The sequence below is a fragment of the Pleurodeles waltl genome, chromosome 5 (genome assembly GCF_031143425.1).
Source record: "Pleurodeles waltl isolate 20211129_DDA chromosome 5, aPleWal1.hap1.20221129, whole genome shotgun sequence".
Classification (NCBI taxonomy): Eukaryota; Metazoa; Chordata; class Amphibia; order Caudata; family Salamandridae; genus Pleurodeles; species Pleurodeles waltl.
Window position 1 is genome coordinate 84,703,432 of NC_090444.1, and position 12,458 is coordinate 84,715,889.

At 47.2% G+C, this 12,458-nt stretch overlaps 1 protein-coding gene across 1 annotated transcript in view; it reads right to left on the reverse strand.

The window, feature by feature from the left end:
• Positions 1–12,458, reverse strand: part of KIF3C (kinesin family member 3C) — a 249,396-nt gene that overhangs the window by 31,989 nt on the left and 204,949 nt on the right. The window contains exon 5 of the mRNA XM_069233654.1: positions 10,186–10,302. Within this exon, the coding sequence (XP_069089755.1) occupies positions 10,186–10,302 (117 nt within the window). The remainder of the gene's footprint in view (positions 1–10,185; positions 10,303–12,458) is intronic.

Genomic DNA, 12,458 nt, shown 5'->3' on the forward strand with positions numbered 1-12,458 from the left:
CAGAAACCTGATTAACCCGCTCTGTAGATAGACACAGAACAGCTCCTCTTCGGGGGAAATAACAGGGCAGAGGGAACAATATCCCAATGTATTCCTTCCTGAGCACTACAGAAAGTAGGGCAGCTGTCGGTGCCAGGAGAGCTCTGTGCCACCAGGGCGCGGAGCTGTCCCCAGGACCGCGCCGCGTCAGCAAATTACACGACGCACAGTGGGAAGCGCACCCAGCGCTGGCCTACATACACAAGACTTTATTTCATGAGATCCTGGCATCGGTTTATTAACTTTATAAAGCGTTATGTCGACCCGATGGTATTGGAGCGCTTAAAATGAGCTCCAGTTACACTACAGAAGGACGCATTCATTTTTTGTAGGTACAGGGAGATTTAGGCTCTCATTTTGACCCTTGTGGTCCCACCACCTACAGGCTGGCGGTCAAGAACGCCACATTATGAGTGGTTGGCCTCTGCCAACCCGCCACATCTCCACTCATACCGCCATGGTGGTATGAACTGCTGGGCTGGAGATGCTCATCTCTGACCCGGCAGTCCACAGAGGACCGCTGGCGGCATTAGGATCCGGCCAACCGCCATGGTGTCCGCAGCGGTAGCACTGCCACAAAAACCATGGCGGTAGGGCTACTAGTGACAGGGAATTCCTTCCCTGTCATCGGTAGATGGCTCCCCCCCCAGCAAGCACCTGACCCCTCCCCAAGCCCCACTACAGTTGCAGCACACCCACCCCCCTACACAAATAGCGCCCCAACACACATAGCGCCCCCCTCCCCACATACATGCACACAGACACTCACACACAGCACGCATATACCCACTCACCTACACTTCCAGACACGCATCCACTAACAGTCATCCATGCATGCATTCACTCACATGCATCCATCCCCGCATTCGCTTACACATACTCAGACGCATTCAGGCATGCATACACACAAACATCCAAACACGGATTCTCACACGCATACACACTGACATGCAGACACGCACTCACTTCGACATTCATACATGCATTCACTCATGCATACAACCACGCATACACAACACTCACAGTCACATTCACACACGCACACACACATGCAGGCACCACACACTCAGAGACGCACATACAACACCACCCCCCTCCCCCCCCCCTGTCGGCCGGCCGACTTACCTTGTCTGGCGAGGAGGTCGTCCGGCAGGGAACGGGAAAGGGCGCTGCCATCGCCGGCAGCGCCCTGCCAGCAGGACACTGCCAAGCCGTATTAATGGTCTTAATACGGCTGGCGGCGTCCTTCTGGCGCTGCAGGTGGTAGCAACGCCGGTGTGCCACCTCCCGCCAGCATGGCTACTGCCAGATATCCACCCAAAGTGTGGCGGAAATCCAGCAGTACCCATTATCTGGCGGGTGGAAGACCGCCAGCACTGGCGGTCTTCTGGGGCCCGTGGCTTTGGCGGTCTTGCTCAGAGACCGCCAAAGTCATAATGAGTGCCTTAGTGATTTGCCCAGAATCACAGAATATTGACCGGACGCCGAGACTCCAACCTGCTTCCTGTAGGAAAGTAGCCTCTTTCTAGCTTGGTTACCACCACTTTTGGCGTGTTTGTCAGTGTGTTTGACTGTGTATACTGGGATTCTGCTAACCAGGAACCCAGTAGGTATGCTTTCTCCCCTAAATTTAGTTGTTGGTAACCATTATCACTGTATTTCATCCCACAATTGGCTTACTGGTGCCCCCATGTAAGCCTCTAGTATACGGTACCCAGGGCATTGGGGTCCCAGGGGATCCCTATGGGCTGCAGCATATCCTGTCCCCATCCTGTGGGACTCCTGTGGGTGCTGCCTGGGCTTCTGAAGGCTCTCTGTGTGCTTAGGGTCCCCTCTGACTCCCTCTCCTTGGTAAAGTCTACCTGGTCTTTCCTGGTCCCCGGCAGCTCCACTTTCCGCTAACCGTGAGTTTTGAATGTGCCAAGGCTTGCTGACGGAACACAAGGACACAAACCAGAGTGCAATCCTCCTTCCGGTGTGGGACATCATCTGTATCCTCCAGGAACCCGACTTCGTCTTCTTGGGTGCAGTGCTGACTCTTCTTCTTCACTGGTGGTTCACTTCTTGCACCTTCATCCTGGTGGGTAGGGGCTCCTGCCCTTCCTGGAATCAGCTGTGCTTGTTGGACTTGGTTCCCTTCTTCCACAGGTCCTCTTATCCAGGAATCCACTGTTGGTGTCTTGCAGTCTCTTTTGTGTTTTGCAATATTCTTCTTTACTTCTCTGTGCATGTTCTGGGAAACTTACTGTGATTTACTCCTGTTTTCCCTGGTCGCTGAGATGGGTTGTGGTACATACCTTTGGGCTTTCCTAGTACTCCCAGCTCCCCTCTACACACTACACTTACCTAGGTGGGGGATCGACTTTCGCATTCCATTTTTTAGTATATGCTTTGTGCTCCCCCTAGGGCCATTTCTCTCTATTGTGATTTTCACTAATTGCACTGTTTTCTAACTGTTTTTATGCCTATTTCTGCATACTATTGTATATAATTTGTGTATTACTTAACTCCTAAGGGGGTATAGCCTCTGTGGTATTTTTGGTATTTGTGTCACTGAAATAAAGTACTTTTATTTTTGTAACACTGAGTGTTTTCCTTCATGTGTGTAAGTATTAAGTGTGACTACAGTGGTATTGCATGAGCTATGCATGCCTCCTAGATAAGCCTTGGCTACTCATCCACAGATACCTCTAGAGAGCCTGGCTTCTGGACACCGACTACACTACACTAATAGGGATACTGCGACCTGGTATGAAGTGTAAGTACCATAGGTACCCACCACACACCAGGCCAGCCTCCTACACTCAATCTCCAAAGTCGGCAGCTCTGGCCGTTAGGCCACATCCTCTCCACCTATGATATCCTCTCGCCCTTTGAAGTACCAGTCTTGAATAGAAAGAAGGGTTTGGGACAGATATCCTAAAGGGATACCAAAAAGGGTAGGGGTAAGAACCAACACTGGGCATGTGCACTGAAAGATGACACACCCGGGACCATGGTCCTGGGTGGGATGGCAAACAGGGGGGAGATGTCCTGAGAAGGATGAAACACAGAGATGTGTCCTTTTTGTGAGAAACACCATACAGGAGTTGTATGAGGGATAACACACAAGCACTGGTAGAGCCAATAGGTCTTTCCTACACAAGAGCTTTTGGCTTTGTCCAGGGCTCTGTGTGGGATGAAAAAACTGGGGGAGGGGGGGTCTCTCAAAGGGGTGTGGCTGATGTAATTAAGAACATGGCTTAAAAACACCTACAAACTAAAAATCTGTGTTTAGCACAGTGTGCCGCCCGACTGGTATTTTGCTGCTTCTATCGTTGCATTCAGATATTGAATACAACAAGTAACATTACACCTATAACAAGCCAGGACTATTGGTTTTCTCAATGATTGTTAGTTGCATAAGATAAATAAACAACAAAAGTGAGGTTGTTGTATATAATATTGAAAATGCTTTAGTTCTGAAACGTCGAGACTGTGAAAGAAATATAAAGAGTCTCTTTGAAGTTACATCAAAGTCAGTAAGAGTGGTACTGCTGCCTAGTTAAGATATTTTTTTTCACCCAGAGGGTGTGGACAAAACTGAAGTGCCCGACAGGGACCTGTCTCAGAACCTGCTTTTTAGAACTGCCAGTGCTGAGCACTGGCAGGACCCGGCTCACTTAAAGCCCTGGCTTTGTCAATGTTTAGAAAAAAATGCGCTATCATAGTGCTTTTTTTCTCAGGGTGGGAGGGGGCAAGCAACACCCCAGGAAGGAGGTAACCAACTTCATAGGATGAGTGGGTACTAGGGAGTTGGTAAGCACAACGTGGGAGGCGGTGTGGGTGGAAAGAAGACAAGCAACAACAAAATCCTCCACCGATCCCTCTTTTCCTTGCTCCCTTGTCCCGAAATATTGTTGTCCCATATAGTACTCACTCGTGGAAGATAATGTCCATCTAACTTGAGGGTCTATATCTCATATTCGTTCAGAGATCTTTACTCTGTCGCGGGTAGCTCCGGTAATGTCTCTAGAACCTCTTGGCCTTCTCCATGTTTACGTCCACAACTGAGATTAGTCCCACACTCTGGCATAGTTTGTGAAAACCTTCTTCCATTTTTGCCACACTAGCGTTGGTTCACCAGGACTGGGTACAACAATGGAGGGGAAGTGACATTCTACATAATGAGTGCAAATTCCTCTACTAAACCCAACCAATACTTATGTCACAAGGGCAAAGAGTAAATGTGTTTAATACCTACTGCTGAGAAAGTATGGTGTGTCCGTCACTGGATCAGGCAGACTCAATTGCATTGATCCATCAGTAATTTAAATTGAAGCGTGTCCATCACAGCTAGGAACGCACTGAAAAAAAATCATAAAATCTCTTGCAAACGACAACGCATGCGCTATCTCAGACGAGACCTATTAAGGGCCATGCACCGAGAGCCAGCAAGTCACAGCTCACCGTGCCATCCAAGTCCTGATGCCATACCAGCAAAAATTAACTTTCTGCACCATACAAAACCCCAAGAACCAGCAAACCACATGCTTCTGCCTCATGCTAGGCACCAAGAGCCAGCAAGTCACGGCTCACCGTGCCATCCAAGTCCTGATGCCATACCAGCAAAACTTAACTTTCTGCACCATACAAAACCCCAAGAACCAGCAAACCACATCCTTCTGCCTCACGCTAGGCACCAAGAGCCAGCAAGTCACGGCTCACCGTGCCATCCAAGTCCTGATGCCATACCAGCAAAACGTAACTTTCTGCACCATACAAAACCCCAAGAACCAGCAAACCACATCCATCTGCCTCATACTAGGCACCAAGAGCCAGCAAGTCACGGCTCACCGTGCCATCCAAGTCCTGATGCCATACCAGCAAAACTTAACTTTCTGCACCATACAAAACCCCAAGAACCAGCAAACCACATCCTTCTGCCTCACGCAAGGCACCAAGAGCCAGCAAGTCACGGCTCACCGTGCCATCCAAGTCCTGATACCATACCAGCAAAAATTAACTTTCTGCACCATACAAAACCCCAAGAACCAGCAAACCACATCCTTCTGCCTCACGCTAGGCACCAAGAGCCAGCAAGTCACGGCTCACCGTGCCATCCAAGTCCTGATGCCATACCAGCAAAAATTAACTTTCTGCACCATTCAAAACCCCAAGAACCAGCAAACAACATCCATCTGCCTCATGCTAGGCACCAAGAGCCAGCAAGTCACGGCTCACCGTGCCATCCAAGTCCTGATGCCATACCAGCAAAAATTAACTTTCTGCACCATACAAAACCCCAAGAACCAGCAAACCACATCCTTCTGCCTCATGCTAGGCACCAAGAGCCAGCCAGACCTAGGCACAAAGGCGTTATAAGTACGACCCCCGGTTTGATGGTTTTTATTTTTCTGACAATTCTGTCTGAATTTATCCATATTTATTTTTTGCTTATTTTTTCTATATTTATCCGTTTTTATTTTGTTTTTACTGTATGAATGAAGCTGCAATGGGTATTTTTTCCACATTTATTTAACTGATAAATGTATTCTCACATTTGAATGTTTAAAAGGTTTTAGCGGTATACAGTGCAATAGCGATATCTGAAAACACTTGCATTGTAGAATAGCATAAATAATTCTATATCTACACTTAATTAAGATGAATTAGGAAATCTATTGTCTTTTTTCATCTTCCCTACCTCTCAATTTCTACACCTACTGACCTGGCACTCATGACTGACAGTAATGAAAATCATCCAAAGAAGGCCTATTTTCCGTATTTTTGTGTACTTACAATGTAGTTTTCTGTCTGTATTTAGCTGTAAAGATCTGTAAAAACTGAAAGCTGGGAGCCCTGACTATAAAGCAGCAGCCCTTACAAGCAGCAAGGCTTCCACCCAACACCATCAAAGATGGAAGGAAGTTCATTGCACAGCTACAAGTGGTGCCCCTGAAACAGCAAATACCACAGTGCTGGCACCACTGAGAGATCAGTGATCCATACCTACACAGTCAGTAGACAACACAAGAGCTACAGCCATTGCCATCACTGGCTAAGCATCTTACCCAACATTGACATCTACTGTAACTACCATAGTTTCAAGCAACACTTCTGTCTGTGCTGATACCTGCATGCTTATGACGTCAAGAGACACACTGTGTGTGTACCATCACCCAAAATATGCCTCCTAGTGGCCTCCTTATCAGTACCAGTCTATACAAGCCACTACATCATGGTGTTAGCAACTTCTTGCACAATAATACTGCACAACTGATGTTACACGTAGCCAGGGTGGCTATTACATGGATGGAGCAATTGGGCACCAGCATGGATGGATGGAGGTGAGATGGCACAGAATGGTCCATGGCGGAAGAAATTTGCTTAAAGAAATGTAGACGAGAGGATAGAGCAGCTCAAGGTCTTCAAAAATGGGTCAATTTGCTACAGAGATTTGAGGGACGGAGTGTGGTGGGAAACTGAGTCGGATGAGGAAGGGTGATGCCAGCAAGGTTGCAATTGAGGATGAACTGTCTAGATGGGTACCTATTGGGTAATACTGTTGTTGAACATAGAATGTAATATATTGCTTTATTATCCATGATATAGCTATGAACATGCGTATATATATTATGATCCCTCACAATACCAGCATTGGAATGACAGTGATTGTTTTTGTTTTCTTCTCCTGTGTTTTACGGTTACCAATACGAATGTAATGTGATTTTGCGTTAAAAGCGCCAAAACTAATATAGAGATTCTTTAAAAAAAAAACTGCCCAGGTTGTGCAGCATGAAATCATTGCAGAGTTTGAGGTACACATCAGCCATGAGGACATGATGCAGTCGCCAATGGAGGGTGTGCAGGTGGTCCACACGGTAGAAGCAGGCACTGAGCTAGTGGCCCATCTTAAACAAAAGGCTCAAGAAGACTGGGGTTCTCCATATTTGACAAATGACCAGGAAAGAATCGAACCTCTGATGCAGATGAAGGCGATATTGCTAAGCAAGTCCCAGCAGATAATGACCTGACTATGCACCTTACTGATGTGAAAAAGGGAAAGGAGATACTACTCAACACTTAAGACAGACAAACTGATAGCTGGTTGGGTTCTCAAGAAATGCGAGGCATCCTACGGAAGGAAGAGGTGTCTCTCAGAGGTGCCAAGCGTGGTCCAACACACGGGCCCTCAATCACATGACAGCATCATACTTACCTTAAACCAAGAGATGGTTCAGGGCCAGACAAGCTCAAATACCTCATTCACCGCCCTTGGAATGTGGGTGAACCGCTAAAAGAGCGTACTGCTTCCAGTCGCAACTCGTGCTTACTGAAAGGGGTGGGGTTGCTCCCGCGCTGCGCTGCTCCTCTGACTCCTCCCGTCTCGCTGGTGCTAAAGGCACAGGCTCCAAGCCTGCCCTGCGCCAATCCTGACGCTGCTTAGAACGTCAGGATTGGCTAGGAGCGAGGCAGACTGGGAGTCTGTGCAGACTCTCTCCAGCCCAGCAACAGTGTTGCTGGGCTGGAGAGAGCCCTGTGTGCAAGTGTGTTTGGCCGGCCCGAGACTGCCAGCCAAACACACATGTGCTCTGAGGGGGAGTGTTAAGCACTCCCCCCAGTGCATGTCACCCCCGTGGCCCCAACCCCTTTTCCCAAAAAACGATCATAAACACAGTTTATTGTTGTTCTTTGGGAAAAGGTTTGCAGCTGCCGCTGCAGGTGGGAGAGGAGGCGATGCTCCTCCGCCCCTATCGAGGAGCTGCCCCTGACTGTTTCAGATTATAGAGTTCACTGCCTGGGACTGTATCACTTCATCCACTGAACCATCCATTTCCTCTACACCACCATCCATGCAAACTCCCCTTCCACACTTCAGATGCTAGAAGGGGAACTGCACACATGGCCCAACTTGGTAACTCCTCCCCTGCCACCTTGAAGCCAGCAGCAAAGTCAAAAGGCCAACGACACCAAGCCAAGGCCATTTACCAAGCAGCACTTGCAAAACATTTTTATGCTGTTCCTACAGATAGCTTTTAGCTCTGTGTTGTCAAAATACCTATACACACTATACTGTCTTGTCTAACTCCTTTGCTTGCTTCTTATTTATTGCTTTCCTTCCTCTTTTTATGGTTGTTCATGCCCTGGAGAACAGTTTCTTTTAATCATGCTCTTGATTGGAGACGTGTGCCCTTTCACTATTTAAATTTAGGGAGATACTTTTTCTATCAGCACTCCATGAGAGTGCATGTGTTTTCTTGCTCTCTCTCCCATGTGCTCCTCTTCCCTCACATGCCTCAGCACCTCTCTATTCTTTCACATTCTTCCCAGCTCCTCTGTTGTTCAGTGCCCCTTCCTGCTTCTCTGTATTGTTGCTTGTGGTTTAGTTGCTCCAGTGCACCTCCCCGGCTCTCCCGCCTGCCCCACATCTCCCGTTGACAACGCATACACACATGCCGAGGCATCCATCCGTTTTTGTCCGCAAAACATCAGCAACAAAGCCATTTTTAACTTTTGCAGGTGCTGTTCAGCAACAAGCACTGACAAAGTCAAGTAATTGGCTACTGCCTCTAAAAGGCGATACATTGCCTTTGCCAATGCTTTTTGTACTATGAATGTGCATGTGTGTGACAAACTATAAGGTTAGTTGAGACCTTGATTGGCGGTTTAGGTTTTTATGCATCTGTTCTAATTACCAGCTCTCAATGGGTCATGATTTTCAATTACAAGATTGTGACACAGCTACTCAGAAAGCATCCATAATCAGGTGTCCCTAACTGCATTGTTGATGCTGCTGGTCCTCCCCAAAAACATCACCGCCACTGCTGTCGCTGCTTTCCTCCATGACTGCAGGCAAGGGAATGCATTGCCTTATGGTACAATCATGCACCCAAAGTTCAGATAATGATTACGCAACATACCTTCTCTGGTGTGTACTACAGAACACCACCTCCCAATGCAACCATCAAAATCATGCCTTCGTCAGAATAAATGGCCAAAACCTTGCATGGTGAGAGCGGACTTGGGCCCGGCTGTACGAATGTCCATGCAATATGGCTTGGTCTTGTACATGTGACATTAGCCATGGATTCAGGGGATATCCTGAATCACCAGAAGGAAAAGTGGAGGAACTGGGCAATCAAGACATATTTTTATTTTTACTCAATGTATCTTTGTCACACATATAAGTTGCTGTTGGATCTCAGATAGTCTTATTTTTCTCATTATATTTTCATCTTTTTTTTTAACATTTAACTGTTAATAAATGATATTGTGTTTATGCTCTTTTGTTCTCACTGTCTTTGATAAACAACGTTTATTTGAAGTAAGTCAACCAAATAAAAAATATAGGGGTTCAGTTGCCGCCCACCAAGCTGTAACCGCAGCGTGGCCGCCAATGCGGCCGCACTCCTGCGGTCCCCATTACAACATCCCCGCTGGGCCGGCGGGCGCAAACCTAGTTTACGCCCGCTGGCCCAGCGGGGATGCAGCCGCAACATAGGAGCCGGCTCCTAATGGAGCCGGCGGTGTTGCGGCCGTTCGACGGGTGCAGTAGCACCCGTCGCGCTTTTCACTGTCTGCTATGCAGACAGTGAAAAGCTGCACGGGGCCCTGTTAGGGGGCCCCTGCACTGCCCATGCCAGTGGCATGGGCAGTGCAGGGGCCCCCAGGGGCTCCAGGACTCCCTTTACCGCCAGCCTCTTCCTGGCGGTGCAAACTGCCAGAAACAGGCTGGTGGTAGGGGAGTCATAATCCCCAGGTGGATTATCACCGCCGGGGCTAAAACGGCGGGAAACCACCGGCCCCGGCGGTGCGACCGCGGCGCTACTGCTGCGGTCAAAATACGCCGGGAGGCACCGCCTGCCTGTTGGCGGTGCTCCCGTCGTTTTGGCCCTGCGGTTGTAATACCGCCAGGGTCATAATGACCGCCATAATATTTATTAAAAAACAAGTTTGTCCCCAATTCTGATAGTTACTATTAAGCCTTCTTTGTACAGCACTAACTATTCTCATTGAATGAATAACAAGAGATCAATCTGGATAAAAAGGCTCCTGCGCGGATGTACAGTCATTGTTAATGTTACAAAAGCAGTGAAATGTAAACCAACAAATAATGGAACCAGACTGTTAATTTAATCCCAGTGTCAGAAATGTTACACTTACTTCCCAGGAAGCACAAGAGGTTGGAATTTCCACTGGTCCTCTTCAGAGTCGAAAAGAAGCCGGTTCATGATCTTGTTTTTCTCCTCCGGAGGGATGAAATTTTCAATTATCAGGTACCTGGAAGAGGAGACAGGTGTGGAAGGCGGAGGGTGAGAATGGCTCTTCAGTTCAATAAAGCGACAGGCCATACAGTCTTCCAATATTTGGTTTCATATAAGAAAGTCTTGTTTCTGACATTTGTTAAGACTAAAAAGACCTCTGGTAACTGATCAGCTGACTTCAGGGAACTCAGGACCTTATTTAGACTTTGGCGGACGAGTTACATATGTGACGGATATTCCGTCCGCTGTATTACGATTCCCATAGGATATAATGGGATCGTAATATGGCGGACAGGATACCCATCACGCTTGTGACGGAGTAACCCCATCCACCTATGGTAATTGATCAGGTGACTTCAGGGAACTTAGGGCCTGATTTAGAGTTTGGCGGACGAGTTACAAATGTGACGGATATTCCGACCGCTGTATTACGATTCCCATAGGATATAATGGGATCGTACTATGGCAGACGGGATATCCATCATGTCTGTGACGGAGTAACCCCATCCGCCAAACTCTAAATCAGGCCCACAGTGTCTCTTCTATTGCAATTAGTTAAACCACAGGCTTTGCGACTGCAAAAAGGCATCTTGCAATATACATCGGACACATTGCAAGCCGGAAAGGAGTTGTCGACTTGAAAAGTGCCCTTTGCATCTGATTGTGAAATGCAAGAAGCAACGGATTTGAAAAGGGGGTCCTGCTCCCTATTACGAATAACAAAGGCACGTATTAATCATCTGCGACTGTAATTGCATCACAAAATGTTGCTGGAATAAAGACTTGGCAAAGAAGGGGGTAGCCGTCCACAAAGAGGAAGCTGTGCGTAGTACGCAGACTCCAGCTGCGAGTACGGGGGTAGAGGGACGCAGACGGTGGTCCAGTGGAAGTCCGCATGCTCCTCCTCCCAATGTCAGTCACACAATGGCAATCTTTCTTATGGAAAGCCATTCCTGTCCATTTGAAGGATATGAGCTTTTTTCAGAAAAAAAAGTTTACATCCAGTGAATATGAATGTAGAGATTGTTTGTTTGCTGCCCCTCACAGGCCTCCAACCCTGCATTTGATTCCTGCCTCATACATATTTATAAGGCAGGAGGTTTTGCAGCTTCCTTTGGATGATAGTTTTGGACTGAGAATCATTAATTCATTCAGTGACAGCACAAATCTAAGTTCAGGTGACAAGGAAGTTAGCTGATCGCAAAAAAATGAAAAAAACAAAGCTGCCTTATGATCCAGCCTTAGTATGTTGGGCCATAAGCCCTCTACGCGCTCTTCAGGTGCCGAAAGTGCTTAAACAAACTGAATTAAAATAATAATAGGAGCCCAGACAACACAGCCAATCTGCAAAGAATATATGACCCAATGGATATCCCCATACGCCCACCCCCAGACCTCCTATGTATAAATGTTATCCTTTACTTGATCAATGAACATATGACCACAATGATGATAAGACCATGATATGTTATATGCTCTCTTTAGTATACATCCACTGTGCAGAGCGAGCTGCCCTCCAAGGCAAAGCTTGCTCTACATAACTAATCCAGATAATCGGTTTGCAAGACATTGACAATAGCAGCACAGCCGCAGGCGCTCTATTACGGTAATGGACAGGGCATGGTGACTGGATAGGGGGTAAACTGCCAGCCTATGTGAGGAAGGATCTCCCCTGAGCTCTTTGGGGTGTTTGAAGAATATTCTCCTGTATTTAAAAAGTGGTCTACATAATGACTAGGGATACACTCAAGGTATGTGAGAACCCTGCTGTCACATTGAAGTGAACAAGCAGTGTTGTCCACTAAAGGAAAACAAAGACTCCCCCTGAAACGCTGTTGCCGTACGCCAAATATGTATTATCAATAAAGTAATACTGTCACTCGTGTGGGAAAAATATTAACTCTCATGCCTTTGACATTTTTCTTAGTCCTGTATTCTTTAATCAAACTATAGGAAACAAGCAGACTCCGATATCCTTACACAGGGAACAAGTCAAGACATTGCAGATAAAGACATCTCCAACTCAACCCTAGACGCTATCACCAGCGGATACAGTACAGCAAGTGCACAATGCTTGCAGAGCGCATTTCACCTTGTCTCCTGTTGCATTCAGTTGCATCACCAACCCAAACCCCCCACTCCAAGACCTTTGAAACAATTTTTCTGTTACAA